The sequence below is a fragment of the Nerophis ophidion genome, linkage group LG27, assembly GCF_033978795.1.
Source record: "Nerophis ophidion isolate RoL-2023_Sa linkage group LG27, RoL_Noph_v1.0, whole genome shotgun sequence".
NCBI lineage: Eukaryota > Metazoa > Chordata > Actinopteri > Syngnathiformes > Syngnathidae > Nerophis > Nerophis ophidion.
Genome location: NC_084637.1, coordinates 20,378,874 through 20,403,465, shown reverse-complemented (window position 1 = coordinate 20,403,465; position 24,592 = coordinate 20,378,874). Strand labels below are relative to the sequence as shown.

General features: G+C 42.7%; 1 protein-coding gene across 6 annotated transcripts in view; it reads left to right on the top strand.

The window, feature by feature from the left end:
• csde1 (cold shock domain containing E1, RNA-binding) overlaps nucleotides 1-24,300 on the top strand; it is a 76,382-nt gene extending 52,082 nt beyond the window's left edge. For all 6 annotated transcript variants that reach the window (XM_061889237.1, XM_061889235.1, XM_061889238.1 and 3 more), the window contains 8 exons: nucleotides 3,936-4,043; nucleotides 4,132-4,310; nucleotides 4,373-4,485; nucleotides 7,832-7,951; nucleotides 10,929-11,107; nucleotides 11,178-11,341; nucleotides 11,400-11,532; nucleotides 23,372-24,300. In XM_061889237.1, the coding sequence (XP_061745221.1) occupies nucleotides 3,936-4,043; nucleotides 4,132-4,310; nucleotides 4,373-4,485; nucleotides 7,832-7,951; nucleotides 10,929-11,107; nucleotides 11,178-11,341; nucleotides 11,400-11,532; nucleotides 23,372-23,419 (1,044 nt within the window). In that variant the 3' untranslated portion in view covers nucleotides 23,420-24,300. The remainder of the gene's footprint in view (nucleotides 1-3,935; nucleotides 4,044-4,131; nucleotides 4,311-4,372; nucleotides 4,486-7,831; nucleotides 7,952-10,928; nucleotides 11,108-11,177; nucleotides 11,342-11,399; nucleotides 11,533-23,371) is intronic.
• Nucleotides 24,301-24,592: the final 292 nt, after the last annotated feature.

The window sequence follows — 24,592 nt, the reverse complement described above, 5'->3', positions numbered from 1 at the left end:
AAAGTTCAGCACTGTTGCTACCCTCCCTTCCACGTGGTGGTCCTGTGAAGATGACCGCAAAATATGGGTGCAACACAAAATGCTCATTGAAGTGCAAAACAATTGTAGAGTGTTGGCTAAAAACTTACAAAAATCTTTGGCACATTCCGACATTACTGTTTGACCACTCTACAATACGTAAAACTTTGAACAAGAATGGATTTCATGGGAGGACCCCCCGTAGGAACCCACTGCCGTCAAGAAAAACATTGCAGCACTTTTGAAGTTGCAAAAGTGCACATAGATGTTCCAGAGCACTACTGGCAAAAAATTCCGTGGACAAATGAAACCAAAATGGAGTTGTTTGGAAGGAACACACAATGCTATGCATGGAGAAAAAAAGTCAAAGAACAGCAAAATCAAAACCTCATTGTTTTCGATCTCCCCAAGCCCACATATGCGTTCCTCTCCAAGGTTTCTCATAGTCCTTGTCACCGACGTCCAACTGGGGTGAGTTTTTCCTTGCCCTTATGTGGGCTCTACCTCAGATGTCGTTGTGGCTTGTGCAGCCCTTTGAGAATCTTGTGATTTAGGGCTATATAAATAAACATTGATTGATTGATGATCCCTACGGTGAAATATGGTGTAGGTGGCATGGTTTGGGGCTGTCTCAGGGCCTAAACGGATTGATTTAATCAATGGGAAAATGAATTCGCAAGCTTATCGAGACATTTTGCAGGAAAACTTAAAAGGCCTACTGAAACCCCCTACTACCGACCACGCAGTCTGATAGTTTATATATCAATGATGAAATCTTAATTGTTTTTAAAATTTCGCGCAGAAATATCCTGCTGAAAACGTCTCGGTATGATGACGCATGGGCGTGATGTCACGGATTGTTGAGGACATTTTGTTCCAGCATCGTGGCCAGCTATTAAAGGTCTGTTTTCATCGTAAAATTCCACAAAATTCTGGACATTTGTGTTGGTTAATCTTTGCAATTTGTTCAATGAAAAATGGAGACATCAAAGAAGAAAGTTATAGGTGGGAAGCGGTGTATTGCGGCCGGCTTTAGCAACACAAACAGCCGGTGTTTCGTTGTTTACATTCCCGAAAGATGACAGTCAAGCTTTACTATGGAACAGAGATGTCAAGCGAACAGGGTTGGATTGGACCACCCACACAAAGTACAGTGAATTATGTGTATTAATAAAAAACATTTTACCATTCTGTATTCTGAAGGCGATATATGTCGTGTGCTACTCCAGCATCAATATCAGCAGCGCTCGTCCTCCTGACCGTCACCGTCAGCGTCGGGTTCAAAGCGGTATGGCTCTATCTCTTGTTGCGGTTGGGCCTGGCTGAGTGGTTCTACCACCGCCACGGCGCCTCTCACAGCATCTTCCCTATCTTAATCGCTCCCACTGCCCTCTTGTTCTTTTTTTTTTTTTCTCTCTAGTCCTTCACTCTCACTTTCCTCATCCACAAATCTTTCATTCTCGCTCAAATTAATGGGGAAATCGTTGCTTTCTCAGTCAGACTCGCTCTCGCTGCTGGTGGCCATGATTATAAACAATGTTCAGATGTGAGGAGCTCCACAACCCGTGACGTCACGCGCATATCGCCTGCTACTTCCGGTACAGGCAAGGCTTTTTTATCTGCACCAAAAGTTGCGAACTTTATCGTCGATGTTCTCTACTAAATCCTTTCAGCAAAAATATGGCAATATCGCGAAATTATCAAGTATGACACATAGAATGGACCTGCTACCCCCGTTTAAATAAGAAAATCGCATTTAGTAAGCCTTTAAGACGTCGGTCCGCCAGGTGAAGCTCAACAGAGGATGGGTGATGCAATAGGTCAACCACACAAAGCATAGAAGAATATCCACACCTTCTGGAATGACCCAGTCAGAGTCCGGACCTCAACCTGATTGAGATGCTGCGACATGACCTCTAGAGAGCGATTCACACCAGACATCCCAAGCATATTGCTGACCTGAAACACTGTTGTTCGGGTCTGATCTGCAACTACAGGAAACGTTTGGTTGGTATAATTAGTTTAAGCAGACTGTCTATTGTTGTGTCTTAGAAGACATTTTATATCCAATTTATGCAGAAATATTAGTAATCCCAAAAGGTTGCTACACTTTTTTTGCAACTTTAGTGCCAAGTAGGGTTGCATAATTAGCCCATTGAAAGAGTCCAGAATATGCTATGTTCATATCTAGTAGATCTAATTCAGGGGTGTCCAAAGTGTGGCCAGGAACCATTTGTGGTACGCAGGTCGAGTTTTCATTTATTTTTATTTAGAATGATAAAAACAAGACATGTTTTCTGCTACTCGCCCAAACCATTTATTCATTTCCACAGTCAAAGTATTGTGACAGGAAAGCAAATCGCAAAAGAAAATTTTAGTAGGAAATAATATTTTTCCATACGTTAGCCGCACCAGACCATAAGCTGCAGATATATACGTTGTGAAATGAGTTTTATACACAAAGATATTGTAAATGTTTTTTACGTGCCTTAAATATTTCCAAACAGCGTCTAACAAAACAAGTCCTCATCATGGACCCACTAGCTGCGCAAGCTAGCTCTCCAATCAGCTAAACGGACTCATAACTGAAACAATACAAAAATAATGCCATTGTAAGTTATTAATACTAACACAGACACACGTAAACGGTACACAAGTTAGCATATTAGCTAATGCTAATGACGCTAGCTTGATTACCATAGTACGTACAAATATGCAAGAAAACACTCTTACAAGACAACACACGGGACGATTTAGTAAGAATATTTTAGATATATGGTGGAGTGATGAATGAAGAATCCTTTTGAGCAGAAACGCTATAGAAGTACATTTGCGAACTGCAGCACCTGCAGTGAGTGAACTCCTAGTGCCATAGCACAAACTAACATCTTTTCCTGTGTCTGCTCCGTGTTGAAAACTAATTGTTGAATACAAGACTTTTTTAGCCAAGGAAAATCCATGAATTAGCTGCACCGCTCTATAAACCACCGGGTTCAAAAGATAGGAAAAAAGTAGCTGCGTGTAGTCTGAAAAATACAGGAGTTGGCAGGATTTTATTTTAAGATGTGTAGCGAAGCTTGTGTTGGGGGGGAAATGTGTATTAGTGGTACACAAAAGAAACGTTTCACATGTGAATCTCAATTGTAAATAATTTTCAAAAATGTATTAAAAAAAACATATTTATACGTAACATTTATTTTATATAAGAATCTATTTTTAAAAATGCATTTTGAGGCCATCTCCATGCAACCAGAAGGAGCTTTGCTAAGCTATTTAAAAAAAGTTTCATTATAATTACTATATTAAATAATAGATTGCGAAAATCTGTTTGAAGCGTCAGCGCAGGAATGTGATGGAATCTTTTTTTGTCCAAAGCTGAACACCACTGATATTTATTTATTGGATGTATACACACGGCTGGCTCATCCTTTATGACATCATGAAAACAAGCAGCTTCAAAAAGTGAGCGTTTTAGCGCTTCACAAAAGGAGAGCAACCAAACAAGGTCAATTTTTCTCAAATGTGTTGCTACTGAACAGGATCTAAAGCCACTTTAGTGTTGGAACATTAATAAAAAGTCAGTTTTGCATATTATTGGACTTTTAATTCTGCAGCCCTGCTGTATCCTGCTGAGCTTTTGTGCTGTATAACTCACAATAACTTGCCAGGCTGCTAGAAAAGAGTTTATGTACTGTGTTTACCATTTCATTCTTGTTACTATTGATGAAGCTTGTGGTGTTTATTTTGTTTTAATAACCAAAGATTGTAAACAAGATGGCCGCACTTGCACCAAGTGTGTTTTAAATGACCTGTCGCTAACTTCACAACTTATTTTATAGCAGATAAGCCGGACACAATTTTCACATTGTGTTGTTGTGAAGCTGTCGTAGATGAGCACGTCTCTCTTCTGGTTGTAGGAAGCTGAGGATGGAGTGATCGCGTATGAGGACTGTGGCGTGAAGCTCACAGTGCCATACCACGTGAAGGACCTGGAGGGACCTTATCTCCCACAGGCTGGGGACAAGGTACCTGATCATTCAAACGTGCATATTGGATCTTCCAAACAAGCATCGGTTATATTCCCTCTCTACTTGCGCGATACGTGCCTACCAGGTGGAGTTCTCTATCAACGAAGTGAAAAGAAGCGGCCAGCAGAGTGCAGTCTCCATCAGGGTTATGAACCGCAACACCTCCAACGCCAAGCGATTGCAGGGCTTCATCGCCACACTCAAGGATAACTTTGGCTTCATTGAGACGGCCGATCACGACCAGGAGATCTTCTTTCACTACAGGTGAGGTTAAAAACCCTTACTTGGCCATGTTTTGAATACTGATGCGTATGTTTTGTCTTCAGTGAAATGAGCGGGGACCTGGATAGTCTTGAGCTTGGCGACACAGTGGAGTACACGCTCTCAAAGGGAAAAGGCAATAAAGTCAGTGCTGAAAGAGTGGACAAAGTGGCTGCAGGTATGACGAACCAAATAACTGGTAGGGATGTGACTATGATAAAATGTCATGGTACGATTATTGTCACGGTATTTAGGCCACAGTACAATATTATTGTGGAGGTAATCCTCTTTTTTTCCTTATCTCAGTTTTTAAATATTTATTTCCGTGTCAAAATTGCACTCATGCGTTCTTTTGATAAAATTATCACTACAGGACGAGGAACAGCTAAACATGCTTCACTACACAATTGTAGGAGGATGTAATAGCTCACCGATGTCACCACTAACCGGCTAGCGTCCCTGAATGTAAACAAATGCCGTGGGTGGACGTACACCTGACATCCACTGTCATGATACCAAGTGCAAGAGCATATATTAAGTCGATACTACTATGATCCATCCATCCATTTTCTACTACTTATTCCCTTTGGGATTGCGGGGGGCGCTGGTGCCTATCTCAGCTACAATCATTACATCGATATTTTTTATTATCAACAAATCTTTTTTCTGTTAAAAAAAAATTATATTATTCTTATAAAGTCATGAAATACATCCCTGGACCCATGAGGACTTTGAATATGACAATTGTATGATCCTGTAACTACATGGTATTGGATCGATACCTCAATTTGTGGTGGTATCCAAAACTATTGTGAAATATCAAACACCAGAAGAATAAGTGATTATTAAATTTTGACAGAATTGTAGATAGAACATGTTAAACAGAAAATAACCAGATACTAACAGTAAATGAACAAGTAGACTAATAATATTTGTTAAAATTTGTCCCTTATGTTTACAGAATAATCGAATGATAAATGACGTATGTTATTGCGTAAGTCAGGAGCCCTAAGATTTTTTGTTAGAATAAAGCCAATAATAAATTTTTTTGTGGTCCTTTTTATTTAGAAAAGTATGGAAATACATTTTGGCACCGGTACCAAAATATTGGTATTGGGAAAACACGAATGTATTTACAATCTGTACCTTGTTTGCTATGTTATAGCATACTTACTGTTTTAAGCAAATTAATGACTTGCAGTTAAGTACAACATTTAGAAACATCCTTGGATTACATTCTGATGACATTGCATTTTTCTCCAAATATTGGTATTTTCTTAAAAAAAAAAATTAAATATGCAAGCCAATAATGATGAATCACAGTTCAAGAGTGGGATTCATCTGATTTGAAAAGTAATCTTGATAGCCCATATATATAAATATATTAGTATTTGTGATTAGTATCCATCCATCCATCTTCTTCGGCTTATCCAAGGTCGGGTCGTGGGGGCAGCAGCCTAAGCAGGGAAGCCCAGACATCCCTCTCCCCACCCACTTTGTCCAGCTCCTCCCGGGGGATCCTGAGGCGTTCCCAGGCCAGCCGGGAGACCTAGTCTTCCCAATGTTTCCTGGGTCTATCGGACATGCCCGAAACACCTCCCTAGGGAGGCGTTTGTTTGGCATCCTGACCAGATGCCCGAACCACCTCATCTGGCTCCTCAATGTGGAGGAGCAGTGGCTTTACTCTGAGCTCCTCCCGGATAGCAGAGCTTCTCACCCTATCCCTAAGAGAGAGCCCCGCTTGTACCCGTGATCTTGTCCTTTGGTCATAACCCAAAGCTCATGACCATAGGTGAGGATGGGAACGTAGATTGACCGGTAAATTGAGAGCTTTGCTTCCGGCTCAGCTCCTTCACCACCACAACGGATTGATACAGTGTCCGCATTACTGAAGACGCCACACCGATCCGCCTGTCAACCTCACGATCCACTCTTCCTTTACACCTCACGATCCACTCTTCCTTTACTCGTGAACAAAACTCTGAGGTACTTGAACTCCTCCACTTGGGGCAAGATCTCCTCCCCAACCCGTAGATGGCACTCCACCCTTTTCCAGGCGAAAACCATGGACTCGGACTTGGAGCTGCTGATTCTCATCCCAGTCGCTTCACACTCTGCTGCTAACCGGTCCAGTGATAGCTGAAGATCTTGGCCAGATGAAGCTATCAGGACCACATCATCTGCAAAAAGCAGAGGCCTAATCCTGCAGCCACCAAACCAGATCGCCCTGACTGCGCCTAAAAATTCTGTCCATAAAAGTTATGAACAGAATCGATGACAAAGAGCAGCCTTGGCGGAGTCCAACCCTCACTGGAAACGGGTCGGACTTACTGCTGGCGAAGCTGACCAAGCTCTGACACTGATCGTACAAGGAGTGGACCGCCACAATCAGCCAGTCCCTTATCCCATACTCTCTGAGCACTTCCCACACGACTTCCCGGGGTACACGGTCGAATGCCTTCTCCAAGTCCACAAAGCACATGTAGACTGGCTGGGCAAACTCTCATGCACCCTCAAGGACCCTGCCGTGAGTATAGAGCTGGTCCACAGTTCCACGACCAGGATAAAAACCACACTGTTCCTCCTGAATCCATGGTTTGACTATCCGGCGTAGCCTCCTCTCCAGTACACCTGAATAGACCTTACCGGGAAGGCTGAGGAGTGTGATCCCATGATAATTGGAAAACACCCTCCGGTTCCCTTTCTTAAAGAGAGGGACCACCACCCCAGTCTGCCAATCCGGAGGTACCGCCCCCGATGTCCACGCGATGTTGCAGAGTCTTGTCAACCGAGACAGCCCCACAGCATCCAGAGCCTTAAGGAACTCCAGGCGGTGATTAGTAATGGTATGTAATTAGATAAACATCTAAACAAATGTGATTTCTAAATCACTACACTAAGTTCAGAACTGTTTAAAAGAAAGTTACAGTAACTTGTAGTTTAAACTTCAAAGAAAAACAGTTTACTATTTTTTCCATTTTGGTAACGGTAACTTGTAGTTTAAACTTCAAGGAAAAATTGTTTACTATTTTTTCCATTTTGGTCTCAACTGTGAGATCAAGTTTGAGCAGATGCTTTCTCACTGAAAGTGTGATCACAATGATTTAAATATGAATGTAAATTTAATAGCAAATTGAAGAGGGAAGTGTGCTAAACAAGATAAACATGTAAAAATACAGCACAACATGCGATAAAGCGCCAACACACTGTCCTGTGGACCTGTGCGTACCAACACACTCACGCAGACATGCACGCGCAACAACCCATTTTCACCACACAGCACAGCGCTACTGTAATACTTGTATCCTGTTTCTAACTGTCCTAATCCTAATATTTAGAGATGACTTGATGAACGCAATCCATCTCCATCCCACCAAAAACTTCGCAAGGTTGATAGTCTAATCAGTCTTTTGAATCCAAGTCTTGAAGACTGCGCTCCTGTTAAAAAGGCAACTTTGCGTAATAGGGGACATTTCTTGCCATTCTCAAGGCATGTATTCACAAAGCAACTCTACTGTTTACAGTCAACGGCATTGGTGAAGATGTTGGTACCACAGTGATGACTGGCAAAGTCATCCGTCCCATACGCAGCGTGGATCCCTCTCAGACGGAGTACCAAGGGCTGATAGAAGTTACAGAAGAAGGTGGGTCTCCTCTTCTAACCCAAACTTTTTGACTTGAGGGCCACATTGGGCTCAGAATGATCAATACTTACACTTGTGAAGAACATAATGTCATGGCTGTCTTGACTTTCCAGTACTTTCTACAGCTCTTATTTTTTTTGTGATAGAGTGATTGGAGCACATACAGTGGGGCAAAACAGTATTTAGTCAGCCACCGATTGTGCAAGTTCTCCCACTTAAAATGATGACAGAGGTCTGTAATTTTCCTCATAGGTACACTTCAACTGTGAGAGACAGAATGTGATAAAAGAAATCCAGGAATTCACATTGTAGGATTTTTAAATAATTTATTTGTTTATTATGGTGGATAATAAGTATTTGGTCAACCATTCAGAGCTCTCACTGATGGAAGGAGGTTTTGGCTCAAAATCTCACGATACATGGCCTCATTCATTATTTCCTTTACACGGATCAATCGTCCTGTCCCCGTAGCATAAAAACAGCCCCAAAGCATGATGTTTCCACCCTAATGCTTCACAGTAGGTGTGGTGTTCTTGGGATGCAACTCAGTATTCTTCTTCCTCCAAACACTACGAGTTGAGTTTATACCAAAAAGTTATATTTTGGTTTCATCTGACCACATGACATTCTCCCAATCCTCTGCTGTATCATCCATGAACACCATACCAACTGTGAAGCATGGGGGTGGAAACATCATGTTTTGGGGCTGTTTTTCTGCTAAGGGGACAGGACGATTGATCTGTGTTAAGGAACGAATGAATGGGGCCATGTATCGTGAGATTTTGAGCCAAAACCTTCCATCAGTGAGAGCTTTGAATGGTTGACCAAATACTTATTTTCCACCATAATTTACAAATAAATTCTTTAAAATTCCTACAATGTGAATTCCTGGATTTTTTTTCACATTCTGTCTCTCACAGTTGAAGTGTACCTATGATGAAAATTACAGACCTCTGTCATCATTTTAAGTGGGAGAACTTGCACAATCGGTGGCTGACTAAATACTTTCTTGCCCCACTGTACTTGTTGGTCACAAAAAACATTCATGACGTTGTTTCTTTTATTAATTTAGTATGGGTCTACTGAAAATGTGACCATATCTGCTGGGTCAAAAGTATACATACAGCAATGTTAATATTTGGTTATATGTTTCTTAGCAAGTTTTGCTGCAGTAAGGTGCTTTTGGTACCCATCCACAAGCTTCTGGCAAGCTTCTGGTTGATTTTTTTGACCACTCCTCTTGACAAAATTGGTGCAGTTCAGCTAAATTGGTCAAAAGTGGTAAGGGAATGGCTAAATCAGGCTCGAATTAAGGTTTTAGAATGGCCTTCCCAAAGCCCTGACGTGTGCTGAAGAAACAAGTCCATGTCAGAAAACCAACACATTTAGCTGAACTGCACAAATTTTGTCAAGACGAGTGGTCAAAAATTCAACCATAAGCTTCCCTGAAGCTTGTGGATGGCTACAAAAAGCGCCTTATTGCAGTGAAACATGCCAAGGGACATGTACCGTAACCAAATATTAACATTGCTGTATGTAATCTTTTGACCCAACAGATTTGGTCACATTTTCAGTAGACCCATAATAAATTCATAAAAGAACCAAACTTCATTAAAAGTATGTGTTCTAATCACTGTTATCACAAACAAGTAGGAGTTGTAGAAATGATTGGAAACTCAAGACAGCCATGACATTATGTTCTTTACAAGTGTATGTAAACTTTTGATCATGACTGTATATTTTTGCTATATATAGCCTTTGATTGATTGATTGATTGATTGATTGATTGATACTTTTATTAGTAGATTGCACAGTTCAGTACATATTCCGTACAATTGACCACTAAATGGTAACACCCAAATAAGTTTTTCAACTTGTTTAAGTCTGGGTCCATGTTAATCAATTCATGGTAATGGCCTATACATGAATGTGTACATATTCTTTTAATGTAATGGATATATAATAATAATTTATATAATTAACTATGGTCATGAGCTTTGGGTCATGACCGAAAGGATAAGATCACGGGTACAAGCGGCCGAAATGAGTTTCCTCCGCCGGGTGGCGGGGCTCTCCCTTAGAGATAGGGTGAGAAGCTCTGCCATCCGGGAGGAGCTCAACGTAAAGCCGCTGCTCCTCCACATCGAGAGGAGCCAGATGAGGTGGTTCGGGCATCTGGTCAGGATGCCACCCGAACGCCTCCCTAGGGATGTGTTTAGGGCACGTCCAGCTGGTAGGAGGCCACGGGGAAGACCCAGGACACGTTGGAAAGACTATGTCTCCCGGCTGGCCTGGGAACGCCTCGGGATCCCCCGGGAAGAGCTAGACGAAGTGGCTGGAGATAGGGAAGTCTGGGCTTCCCTGCTTAGGCTGCTGCCCCCGCGACCCGACCTCGGATAAGCGGAAGATGATGGATGGATGGATGGATGGATAATTAACTAAGAAAAGTGTGAAACTTCAACTCCTACCTTGTTCACTTCTATGACAACCTTCTTAAAGTTGTATAATCCATTACAAATATCAGGCAGCTAAAATGCTCCACACATAAATAGACCAGTGTTTTGCATTTTTTCATGATGCTTTGTAATAGATTTATATGGGTGTAATTTAGAAGTTTCCACAAAGTTCAGTGAGCAGGCTGTGCTGTGTGAGACCATGTTTATTGACTTTTTGTGTTGGTTGGATTTATTTTTTTTTGCACCATGACCTAGGGAGGTTGTTTGCCTTGGGTCATATAGGTAAAATTATGTGCATTCCTTTGATGACAGTATCAATAAAGGTCACTGACCTGAATTACTCATGTTGTCCACTAGATGGGGTCTTAATAGCAGCATCAAAATTCTCAAGACAATTAAAAGTGAACCAATCTCCCTGCGGGTACATTCCTTACTAAACTCATGACGTCGGTGGGTTGTAGTTTGGACACCCCTGTTTTCTAACCCAAGTGTTTTCACTTCTCGACCTTTTTGCTTCTCAGGTGACGGTAGAGGCCAGACCTACCCCTTTGGAATCATGGGTATGGCTAATAAGGCCTACTGCCTACAGAAAGGAGAACCGGTGAAGTTCCAGGTTTGCACAATAGCCCAGACTGGACAGAAAATGGCCTGCAATGTGGTCCCGCAGCGGTGCGCCTTGGTGGAGTCTGTCAAAGACCAGGTGCTTGTCTCTGCACAATTCTACAGACCAAAACCCCCCCACAGTCTAAGACTGTTTGCCTTATTTCCAGTTCGGTTTCATCACATACGAAGTCGGCGAGAGCAAAAGGCTGTTCTTCCACGTCAAAGAAGTGCAAGACGGCCTGGAGCTCCAGACCGGGGACGAAGTGGAGTTCTCGGTGGTCTTCAATCAACGCACGGGAAAATGTAGTGCCTGTAACGTGCGCAGAGTCAGGTAATGATGCAGCCATCTTGTTAACCACGGCAGGGAGCTAAAACCTGATGTGTCGCAGTGAGGGGCCCAAACCTGTGGTCACCCCGCGCCCGGACCGTCTGGTCAACAGATTGAAGAGCATCACTCTGGACGACGCCAGCGCCCCGCGTCTCGTCATCATTCGACAGCCCCGTGGTCCGGACAATTCAAAGGTACCTTCAGCCCATAGGTCATTTGTATTTTTTTCTCAATTAGCGGTCTCCACTTTAATACATGCACTGCCTTATTAGCTTATTGACACATGTATAAAAAGCTGTTATTTATTTTTAAGACAAATCAATGCTTTCATTTACAGTTTTAACTTCATTAAGTTCTCCGAGAGGCCTTATACTTGATTCCATGCGGTAATTAATCACTGTTATTGACGCAAAGGGCTGCTGCTGGAATGAGATTCAAAAAGGGGACATACATTTATAGTATGCTCTGTGTTGAAGTATTTCAGCATATTGATTTTAATGAAATAGCAGTTATTAAAAGTAGCATTGTTGCAATCTTTTCTCTTAAAATATAGACAAACTTGGGAGTGTTTCCGCCACCTATGCCCCATGTTGCTGAGGACCTCATTCCCACCCACCCGCCGGAATCAATAAAGGGGAACTGCATTTTTATGAAAAGGCGGCTGTATTAATTAATGCATTGTAAGTTGTAAATAAAAGTCAGCTTACAATGGTGTAAATTGGAGGTGCCATAATGCCCTCTAATGACCATCCAAAACATGTTAATCAAGTCTTAGTGATACAAGCGGTAATGCAGGCGACAGCTGGTGAGCTGCTTCCTCGCCTCAAGACTCTTGAAAGTTTTTATCCCAGATTCATAAATAATGCCTCTCACTTTGATAGTAGAAGGATGAGGACATAATCTTACAAGTTGGACCAATTGTAGACACAGAAATGGCGAAAAACACACGAAAAGACTCAGTTCCACCCTCATTTCTTTGCAAGGATTATGAGTCATTCTTCATTTAAACAGGATTATATAAACATCCTATCAGTTGGTATCCCGTTGAGAGCAGACATTGTACTGTAAGTGATGTTTTATTTGTTGGTTCAAATGAAGTCTGCATTTTGTAATCAAGTGATAAAGCAAAAAGCGAATGTCCTGCTGCGTTTTTCAAAATAATGCGTCGCTGTATGATTAAAACGAGCAAAATAGGTCATATTAATGGTGTTAAAAAAAGATTATCAAATGAATTGCGATTCTTATTTTTTAACGATTCTTATTTTAAAAAATCTAAAATTTATTTAACTTTTTGAAATTGTAAATTTTAATTTTATTTTTTAATCTGTCCTGTCCAGCCACTCAGACACATCATATTGTTGATGTACCTCTATATCTGCTGTACTTTACAAAAGAGAAGGGTGGAATACGTCTACTTGAGGCGGCGTAGCTCAGTTGGTAGAGCGAACTTGAGGGGTTCCAGGCGATCCCCGCTTCCACTACTTGTCCTCGGGCAAGACACTCTACCCACCTGTTCCAAGTACCACCCACACTGGTTTACATATAGCTTAAATATGGAAGTAATGGCTTTCACCATGTAAAGTGTGTTGAGTCTCTAGAGCAGGGGTCATCAACCTTTACCACTCAAAGAGCCATTTTGACCCGTTTCACAAAATAAAGAAAACAATGGGAGCCGCAAAAATCTTTTGAAATTTAAAATGAAATAACACTACATACAGAGTGTGTTTGTTTTTTGCTTTGTGCTATGTATAAACCAGGGGTCTCAGACCTTAACGAGAAAATTTAATGTTAGTGCGGCCCGCAAGTTTTACATAAATGCCGCTTGACAGCATTACACTTATGTTGAAGAGGTTTATTTAGCCTACTGACGTGTATTTATAAATGGTTGATTTATATAGGCTAGTAAGCTACTTTACTAGCCTATACAAATCTACCATTTATAAATAAAAGCATTACACTTGCCAACCCTCCCATATTTTAAGGAGGTTCCCGAATTCTCAAAGGAGTTACTCTTGCGAATATCTGGTGATATTCATCCAAACAACAATAATAAGGAAGTTCTATGAAGGCGCTGCCTTCATCGCCCTCTACAACATGCACAAACAGCTTACCAGTCCAGTTACACGTTGTATGTGACTCCTGCAGACGCATGCTCACCGCTGCAAGACATACTTGTTCAACAGCCATACAGGTTCCACTGAGGGTTGTAATATAAACAACTTTAACACTCTTACTAATATGCACCACACTGTGAACCCACACCATACAAGAATGACAAACACATTTCGGGAGAACATCCGCACTGTAAAACAACAAAAACACAACAGTAAAAATGCCCACAATCCCATGCATCCCTGACTCTTCCTGGCTGCATTATACACACCCAATAGCACCAAACCCATGCGTCGGTTAAGGTGTGCGAGGTTGGGGGGGGGCGGGGTTTGGTGCTAGCGGGTGTGTATAATTTAGCCAGGAAGAGTCAGGGACGCATGGGATTGTGGGTATTTGTACTGTTGTGTTTATGTTGTCTTACAGTGCGGATGTTTTCCCGAAATGTGTTTGTCATTCTTGTATGGTGTGGGTTCACAGTGTGGTGCATATTAGTAAGAGTGTTAAAGTTGTTTATATTACAACCCTCAGTGGAACCTGTATGGCTGTTGAACAAGTATGCCTTGCAGATATGAGCGTGAGTTGACAAGAGCTGCGTATAGCATGCGACCGGCCGACAAGCAGATAGTATTGTCTAAAAGCGAACGCGACGATATGTTAAAGAGGAAGTTAAAAGCATTTCCATCACGGCATGGACTCAATATTGAAGACCGGGCGAAGACCGGAGAATGTTGTCTCTGAGTGATTCCCGGGAGAGGCACCAAACTCCGGAAACTTCCCGTATTAATTGGGGGGGTTGTTGATTATGCAGCTGAGCCACATCAGAGTGACCAAAGAGATGCATGCGGCTCCGGAGCCGCGGGTTGCCGACCCCTCCTTTAGAGAAAAGCGCTAGATAAATATAATTCACTTGAATTCTTTTGTTGCCTTATTTGTATTTGACTTCATTAAATATTTGGGTTGAATTTTACTGAACAAAACTAGTTTTTTTGTAAGTAATATAGAAATTTATCAGAGTTCTTTCTGTTTTATGAAGGAATGTAGTTAATTATAGAACTGGCACCCAAAGTTAAAAAAAAGCATTGATTTGAATTGAATTGTTAACTCCAAGAATGGAATGGAATTGTGCAGTGGCCAAAGATTCACAGCCCTGGTGAATATTACATGTTATGAATGTTAATACATGACATACAGTCATGGTCAAAAATTTGCATACACTTGTAAAGAATATTTAATGTCATAGCGGTCTTGAGTTTCCAATACTTTCTACAACTCTTTTTTTTTTGTGATAGAGTGGTTGGAATACACACTTTTCGGCCACAAAAAACATTCATTCCTTTTATGAATTCATTATGGGTCTACTGAAAATGTGACCAAATCTGCTGGGTCAAAAGTTTATATACAGCAATGTTAATATTTGGTTACATGTCCCTTGGCAAGTTTCACTGCAACAAGGCGCTTTTGGTAGCCATCCACAAGCTTCTGGCAAGCTTCTGTTGGATTTTTGACCACTCCTCTTGTCGAAATTGGTGCAGTTCAGCTAAATTTGTTGTTTTTCTGACATAGACTTGTTTCTTCAGCATTGTCCACCTGTTTAAGTAAGGACTTTGGGAAGGCCATTCTAAAACCTTAATTCTAGCCTGATTTAACCATTCCTTTACCACTTTTGACGTGTGTTTGGGGTCATTATCCTTTTGGAACACCCAACTGCACCCAAGTCCCAACCATGCTTGACGGTGTGCATGGTGCTCATGGGTCTAAAGGCCTCACTTTTTTCCTCCAAACATATTGCTGGGTTTTGTGGCCAAGCAGCTTTTTCATCTGACATCACATGGACAACGATAAGACCTTCTGGAGAAAAGTTGTAGAAAAAATGAGAGTTGTAGAAATGACTGGAAATTCAAGACAGCCATGACATTGTTCTTTACAAGTGTATGTAAACTTTTGACCAGTACTGTATGTACTACATGTCAATGTTACTACATGACATATACTTACATCATGTATATATTACATGTTATTATGAATGTTACTACATTACATATATGCTTACATCATGTAAATATTACATATTATGAATGTTCCTACATTACATATACACTTACATCACGTATATATTACATGTTGTTATAAATGTTCCTACATTACATACATACCGTATTTTTCGGATTATAAATCGCACCGGCCGAAAATGCATAATAAAGAAGGAAAAAAACATATATGTCGCACTGGAGTTTAAGTTGCATTTTTGGGGTAAATTTATTTGATAAAATCCAGCACCAAGAATAGACATTTGAAAGGCAATTTAAAATAAATAAAGAATAGTGAACAACTGGCTGAATAAATGTACGTTATATGACGCATAAATAACCAACTGAGAACGTGCCTGGTATGTTAACGTAACATGGTAAGAGTCATTCAAATAACTATAATATATAGAACATGCTATACGTTTACCAAACAATCTGTCACTCCTAATCGTTAAATCCGATGAAATCTTTTTCCTCGATGTCACTTCTAAAGAAATCTGTCAACTCCAAAGGTATGCGCCGCTTCCTCTTGTCATTTTCTGCTGCATATTTCACTACATCCAGCTTGTAATCTGCAGTACATGATTTCCTTTTCGGTGCCATTTTTGTTAAGCCATTCTCAGTTTTTATAAGTTACCGCCAACAATGAAATCATCCATTTTAATAGCTACAGCAGTAGCAAATAGCAGTTAGCATTCCATGACCCACAATGCACTGCTGCCATTCCCCTCCCCCGCCAAACTCTTATTTGTTGACGTTTATGTGACGATTGCTGACGTGTGTGTGACGATTGCTGACATTTTATGTTGTTATGATTACATATATACTTACATAATGTACATATTACATATTATGAAAGTTACTGCATTACATATATACTTACATCATGTATATATTACATGTTATGATTACATATACACTTACATCATGTACATATTACATGTTATTATGATTACATATATACTTACATCATGCACATATTACATGTTATGAATGTTACTGCATTACATATATACTTACTGTATTTTTCAAATTATAAATCGCTCAGGAATATACGTCACACCGGCCGAAAATGCATAACAAAGAAGGAAAAAAATATATACGTCGCAGTGGAGTATAAATCGTATTTTTGGTGGAAATGTATTTTAATAAAATCCAACACCAAGAATAGACATTTGAAAGGCAATTCAAAATAAATAAAGAATAGTGAACAACAGGCTGAATGAGTGTAAGTTATATGACGCATAAATAACCAAATGAGAACGTGCCTGATATGTTAACATAACATATTATGGTAAGAGTCATTCAAATAACTATAACATATAGAACATCAGGGTTGTCCATGCATTCATTTATTTGTGGCGGCCCGCCACGAAAGAATTACGGCCACCACAAATAAAAATAAAACTTTTTTTTTTTTTTTTTTTTTTTTCTCTCTCACGGCTTTTGACTTGCTCGACCGCTCATAAAAGCAATGGGACTCTGTCTGTGAATGGAGCTTGTAGTTACATATGATATAAATTTGTAAATATTATATAAATATGTATATAAATATGTACATAAAGTGTTGTAATTATATTCCAACTCCGCGTTCTTCTTGGTCATCGCCGCCGCTGACCCTTACCCCACCCTATCTCTATGGGAGAGCCCCGCCACCCGGCGGAGGAAACTCATTTCGGCCGCTTGTACCCTTGATCTTATTCTTTCGGTCATAACCCAAAGCTCACGACCATAGGTGAAGATGGGAACGTAGATCGACTGGTAAATTGAGAGTTTTGCCTTCCGGCTGAATAAACCTTACCGGGAAGGCTGAGGTGTGTGATCCCACGATAGTTGGAACACACCTTCCGGTCCCCCTTCTTAAAGAGAGGAACCAATCCAGAGGTACCGCCCCCGATGTCCACGCGATGCTGCAGAGTCTTGTCAACCAAGACAGCATCCAGAGCCTTAAGGAACTCCAGGCGGGTCTCATCCAACCCTGGGGCCTTGCCACCGAGGAGATTTTTAACTACCTCAGCAACCTCATCCCCAGAAATAGGAGAGCCCACCACAGATTCCCCAGGCACTGCTTCCTTATAGAAAGACGTGTTGGTGGGATTGAGGAGGTCTTCGAAGTATTCCTTCCACCGATCCACAACATCTGCAGTTGAGGTCAGCAGAACACCATCCGCACCATGCATGGTGTTAACAGTGCACTGCCTCCCCTTCCTGAGGCGGCGGATGGTGGTCCAGAATTGCTTCCGAGCCGTCCGGAAGTCATTTTCCATGGCTTTCCCATACTCCTCCCATGTCCGAGTTTTTGCCTCCGTGACATCTGAAGCTGCACACCGGTACTGTCTGTGCCTGTCCACTGCCTCCGGAGTCCTATGAGCCGAAAGAACCCGATAGGACTCCTTCTTCAGTTTGACGGCATCCCTCACCGCTGGTGTCCACCAACGGGTTTTAGGATTACCGCCCCGACAGGCACCAACTACCTTGCGGCCACAGTTCCAATCATCCGCCTCGACAATAGAGGTCCGGAACATGGTCCACTCGGGCTCAATGTCCAGTACCTCCCTCGTGACATGCTCAAAGTTCTTCCGGAGGTGGGAATTGAAACTTTCTCTGACAGGAGACTCTGCCAGACGTTCCCAGCAGACCCTCACAATGCGTTTGGGCCTGCCAGGTCTGTCCGGCATCCTCCCCGACCATCGCAGCCAACTCCCCACCAGGTGGTGATCGGTAGAAAGCTCCGCCCCTCTCTTCACCCTAGTGTCCAAAACATGAGGCCGCAAATCCGATGACACAATTACAAAGTCGATTATGGAACTGCGGCCTAGGGTGTCCTGGTGCTAAATGCACATATGGACACCCTTATGTTTGAACATGGTGTTTGTTATGGACAAACCGTGACGAGCACAAAAGTCCAACAACAAAACACCACTTGGGCTCAGATCCGGGGGGTTATTTTTCCCAATCACTTCCCTCCAGGTTTCACTGTTGTTGCCAACGTGAGCGTTGAAGTCCCCCAGTAGAACAAGGGAATCACCCGAGGGAGCACTATTCAGTACTCCCTCAAGTGTACCCAAAAAGGGTGGGTACTCTGAACTGCTGTTTGGTGCGTAAGCATAAACAACAGTCAGGACCCGTCCCCCCACCCGAAGGCTGAGGGAGGCTGCCTTTTTGTCCACTGGGTTTAACTCCAACGTGCAGGCTTTGAGCCGGGGTGCAACAAGAATTGCCACCCCATCCCGCCGCATCTCACTGCCGGCAACACCAGAGTGGAAGAGAGTCCAGCCACTCTTGAGAGAACTGGTTCCAGAGCCCTTGCTGTGCTTCGAAGTGAGTCCGACTATATCCAGCCGGAACTTTTCCACTTAGCGCACTAGCTCAGGCTCCTGCTCCCACAGTGAAGTGACGTTCCACGTTCCATGAGCTAACTTATGTAGCCGAGGATCGGACCGCAAAGTGCCCTGCCTTCGGCTGCCGCCCAGCTCACATCCCGCCCGACCTCTATGGCCCCTGCTATGGGTGGTGAGCCCATTGGAGGGGGGACCCACGTTGCCTCTTCGGGCTGTGCCTGGCCAGGCCCCATGGGAACCATCGTGCCCCACCTACGGGCCTTGCTCCAGAGGGGGGCCCCGGTGACCCGCGTCCGGGCGAGGGAAATCTGGGTCCTCGATATGTCTTTTTCATAAAGGGCTTCAAGCTGCTCTTTGTCTGATCCCCCACCTAGGACCTGTTTGCCTTGGGAGACCCTACCAGGGGACTTAAAGCCCCCGGACAACATAGCTCCTAGGATCATTGGGACACGCAAACTCCTCTACCACGATAAGGTGGCAGCTCAGAGAGGAGTATTTCACTACGTCCAGCTTGTAATCTGCAGTACATGATTTCCTTTTCGGTCCAATTTTTGTTCAGCCCTTCTCAGTTTTTATAAGTTACCACCAACGATTAAAATATCTAGTTTAATAGCTACGGCAGTAGCATATAGCATATAGCAGTTAGCATTCCATGACCCACAATGCACTTCTGCCATGACCCTACCCCGCCGAATTCTTATTGGTTGACGTGTATGTGACGATTGCTGACATGTTCTTCGTCTCTTCCGCGAATTAGATCAATAATGTTACTTGATAATGTGTAATCTGCAGTACATGATTTCCTTTTCGGTGCCATTTTCGTTCAACACTTCTCAGTTTTTATAAGTTACCGCGAACGGTGAAATGATCCATTTTAATAGCTACGGCAGTAGCATATAGCAGTTAGCATTCCATGACCCACAATGCACTTCTGCCATGACCCTCCCTCGCCAAACTCTTATTTGTTGACGTTTATGTGACGATTGCTGACGTGTGTGTGACGATTGCTGACATGTTCTTAGTCCCTTCCGCGAATGAGTTAAAAAATATTATTTTATATTATGTAATCTGCAGTACATGATTTCCTTTTCGGTGCCATATGTGGCGATTGCTGACGTGTGTGTGACGATTGCTGACATGTTCTTCGTCCCTTCGGGAGAGAGATAAAAAATATTATTTTATATTGTGTAATCTGCAGTACATTATTTCCTTTTCGGTGACATTTTTGTTCAGCCCTTCTCAGTTTATAGAAGTTACTGCCAACGGTGAAATGATCCATTTTAATAGCTACGGCAATAGCATATAGCAGTTAGCATTCCATGACCCACAATGCACTTCTGCCATGACCCTCCCCCGCCGAATTCTTATTGGTTGACGTGTATGTGACAATTGTTGACGTGTGTGTGACAATTGCTGACATTTTCTTCGTCTCTTCCGCGGATGAGATAAATAATATTATTTGTTATTTTAATGTAATTTGTTAATAATTTCACACACAATTCGCTCCGGAATATATGTCCCACCCCCGGCCAAACTATGAAAAAAAAAACTGCGACTTATAGTCCGAAAAATACGGTACATCATGTTTGTATTAAATGTTATAAATGTTACTGCATTACATATATACTTACATCATGTATATAGTACGTGTTATTATGATTACATACATACTTACATCATGTAAATATTACATGTTATGAATCTTACTATTACTAATCTTGCTATTGTCGAGGAGGCTGATTGGAGCTGTAGCCGCGCAAGGTCGTTGGGGCCTGTCATGGCGGTAGTCCTAGAACGGGTTGGTGGACACCGGCGGTGAGAGATGCCGTCAAGCTGAAGGAGTCCTATCGAGTTCTTTTGGCTCATAGGACTCTGGAGGCAGCGGACAGGTACCGACAGGCCAAGCGGTGTGCGGCGTCAGCGGTAGCGGAGGCAAAAAGTCGGACATGGGAGGAGTTCGGGGAAGCCATGGAAAACGACCGCCGCCTCAGGAAGGGGAAGCAGTGGACTTTCAACACCGTGTATGGTGCGGATGGTGTTCTGCTGACCTCCTTTGAGGTAGCAGTGCCAGGGGAATCTGTGGTGGGCTCTCCTATTTCTGGGGCTGAGGTTGCTGAGGTAGTTAAAAATCTCCTCGGTGGCAAGGCCCCGGTGGTGTATGAGATCCGCCCGGAGTTCCTTAAGGCTCTGGATGCTGTGGGGCTGTCTTGGTTGACAAAACTCTGCAGCATCTCATGGACATCGGGGGTGGTACCTCTGGACAGGAAGACCGGGATGGTGGTTCCTCTCTTTAAGAAGGGGAACCGGAGGGTGTAATCCAACTATCGTGGGATCACATTCCTCAGCCCTCCCGGTAAGGTTTGGTCAGGTGTACTGGAGAGAAAGCTACGCCGGATAGTCGAACCTCGGATTCAGGAGGAACAGTGTGGTTTTCATCCTGGTCGTGGAACTGTGGAACAGCTTATACTCCCAGCAGGGTCCTTGAGGGTGCATGGGAGTTTGCCCAACCAGTTTATATGTGCTTTGTGGACTTGGAGAAGGCATTTGACCGTGTCCTTCGGGAAGTCCTGTGACGAGTGCTCAGAGACTATGGGGTATCGGACTGTCTGATTGTGGCAGTTCGCTCCTTGTACGATCAGTGTCAGAGCTTGGTCCGCATTGCCGGCAGTAAGTCCGACACGTTTCCAGTGAGGGTTGGACTTCGTCACAGATTCTGTTCATAACTTTTATGGACAGAATTTTTAGGCGCAGTCAAGTCGTTGAGGGGATCCGGTTTGGTGGCTGGAGGATTAGGTCTCTGCTTTTTGCAGATGATGTGGTCCCGATGGCTTCATCTGGCCAGGATCTTTAGTTGTCACTGGACCGGTTCGCAGCAGAGTGTGAAGCGACTGGGATTAGAATCAGCACCTCCAAGTCCGAGTCCATGATTCTCGCCCGGAAAAGAGCGGAGTGCCATTTCCGGATTGGGGATGAGACTTTGCCCGAAGTGGAGGAGTTCAAGTACCTGGCAATCTTGTTCACGAGTGGGGTAAGAGTGGATCGGGTGATCGACAGGCGGATCGGTGCGGCGTCTGCAGTAGTGAGGACGCTGTATCGATCCGTTGTGGGGAAGAAGGAGCTGAGCCGGAAGGCAAAGCTCTCAATTTACCGGTCATTCTACGTTCCCATCCTCACCTATGGTCATGTGCTTTGGGTTATGACCGAAAGGACGAGATCACGAGTACAAGCGGCCGAAATGAATTTCCTCCGCCGGGTGGCGGGGCTCTCCCATAGAGATAGGGTGCGCCGCTCTGCTATCCGGGGGGAGCTCAAAGTAAAGCCGCTGCTCCTCCACATCGAGAGGAGCCAGATGAGGTGATTCGGGCATCTGGTCAGGATGCCACCCGAACGCCTCCCGAGGGAGGTGTTTTGGGCACGTCCAATTGGTAGGTGGCCACGGGGAAGACTGTCTCCCGGCTGGCCTGGGATTGTCCCGGGATCCCCCGTGAAGAACTGGAAGAAGTGCCTGGGGAGAGGAAAGTCTGGGCTTCCCTGCTTAGGCTGCTGCTCCCGCGATTCGACCTCTGATAAGCGGAAGAAGATGGGTGAATGGATTGATGGAATCTTACTACGTTACATATATACTTACATCATGTATATATTATGTTATGAATGTTACTACATTACATATATACTTACATCATATATATATTACATCTAATAAATGTTACTATATTACATATATCTTACATCATGCATATATTACATGTTATTATGAATGTGAAGTGAATTATATTTATACAGCTCTTTTTCTCTAGTTACTCAAAGCGCTTTACATAGTGAAACCCAATATCTAGGTTACATTTAAACCAGTGTGGGTGGCACTGGGAGCAGGTGGGTAAAGTGTCTTGCCCGAGGACACAACGGCAGTGACTAAGATGGCGGAAGCGGCAATCGAACCACCAACCCTCAAGTTGCTGGCACGGCCACTCTACCAACCGAGCTATGCCCCCCCATGTTACTACATTACATATATACCTAAATCATTTATATGTTACATGTTGTTATGAATGTTACTACATTACATATATACTTACATAATGAATATAAAAAACCTAATTGATGTTTTCTTAAGGCCTTTATTGGCAGAACAGAGCGATTCACATTATAAGCGGATTAAGTAGGTAGAGTAGCCGTCTTGTATCCGAAGGGTCACTGGTTCGATGCCGGCCTGGCGAGCTCCTGTCGTGTCTTTAAGCAAGATGCCGAAAGCCCTAACTGCTTCTGATGGGTCGTGGTTAGCCTGGCATCAGAATTCCACAATTTCGTTGAGCTTATGTGCAATGACAATATAAAAAAAGCTTATTCTATTTACGATTTATACTAAAGAAATAAAAACGTGTTGTTGTCTTCCGCAAGAATGGTGAATAATAGTCAGTTCCCCTTTCAGGAAATGGTTTGAAAAAATGGAATTGATTGACTGGGAATCTGTTCTGAACAAAAAACAGTTTTTGATTCCCTGTGTGTGTGTGTGTGTGTGTTTTGAATGCTCATCAACTGTTTGCTCTGTGCAGGGCTTCAATGTGGAGCGCAAGACTCGCCAGCCTGGAGTCATTGATTGAGTCATGTGCTGGTAGGAAGGGGTGTGTAAAACAAATGACCTCACCAAATTGACCCATAGAAAGCCTTCTGGCCATCCTTGTCTCTAGTCTCTGTGTGTGCACGTGTGAAATCTGACTGTGTCCCAACCTTTCCTTCTCTCCGTACTTTGGAATTCTGCACCTGTAAATGTCTGCCTGCATGACTTTAGAAGCCAGGATTTGTGTTGGTCTCCTTTAGACTGTGAGGTTTGTGACAAATGGCATCAAGCAAAGTTCCCTCCATCATTTTTGTCATATTTGCGACTGAGCAGTATTCTTCTTTTTCCTCTTCTGCTCTTTTTTTGGAACAGGTTTTAATTTACTTAACTGATTTGTGAAAGCAAGCAAGGCGTGTGTGTGTCTTTAAGAGATTTACTTTTACCAACCTGGAGCCTTAAAGATATTTGTTGTTGGTATATACAAGCTCCACTAAAGCAATTGCTCCCAGGTGCAGAATTCCTTCTTTTCTACATTTGTTGTCTTTTTTAATTTAAAGTCATTGAATAACAAGGTGCCTAAAAAACAACTGGTGAAAAAGATCAAGAACAATCTTAGATGGCTTTGGTATCTAATAGATGACAATGATATGCACATGTGTGCTTTTTCTTTTCCTTAGTACCAGTCAGACTTCATAAAGCAAAACAAATTTAACTTCATGGGGGTGGGGGAGGAAAACAAGTAAGGTATCGGAAGTAAAAAGAATATAAAGAAGAATGAGGACATTTAGACGGGATAGAAAATTAATAAAAAGAAGAATGAGGACATTTGGACTGGATGTCTGTTAGGAAGAACTCTCAGCCATCACCACGTACAGACATCATGGTCTGGAATGAATAAACACATTAAAAGTTTTATGAAACTCCGCTGGACTTATGTTTTTTTTTTTTACTGAAGCACTGACACATAGGATTGTACACTAAGAAAGTAATTTGATTGGAACTGTTCAAGTAGCAAAGTGTTCGACTCGAAAAAACTATTTTTAAGATGTATCCAGGATTACCCAGAATTCCCGGTTTTCCAGGACATTTCGCCCTTTGAAAATGAATGAGCCAATTTTCAAACATGCACAAATCCCACATTTCTCACATTAAAAGCGTTACTAAAACGCTAAATTAGCTCCATTTTGTCCACTAAAGACGCCGAGATCATTATCCA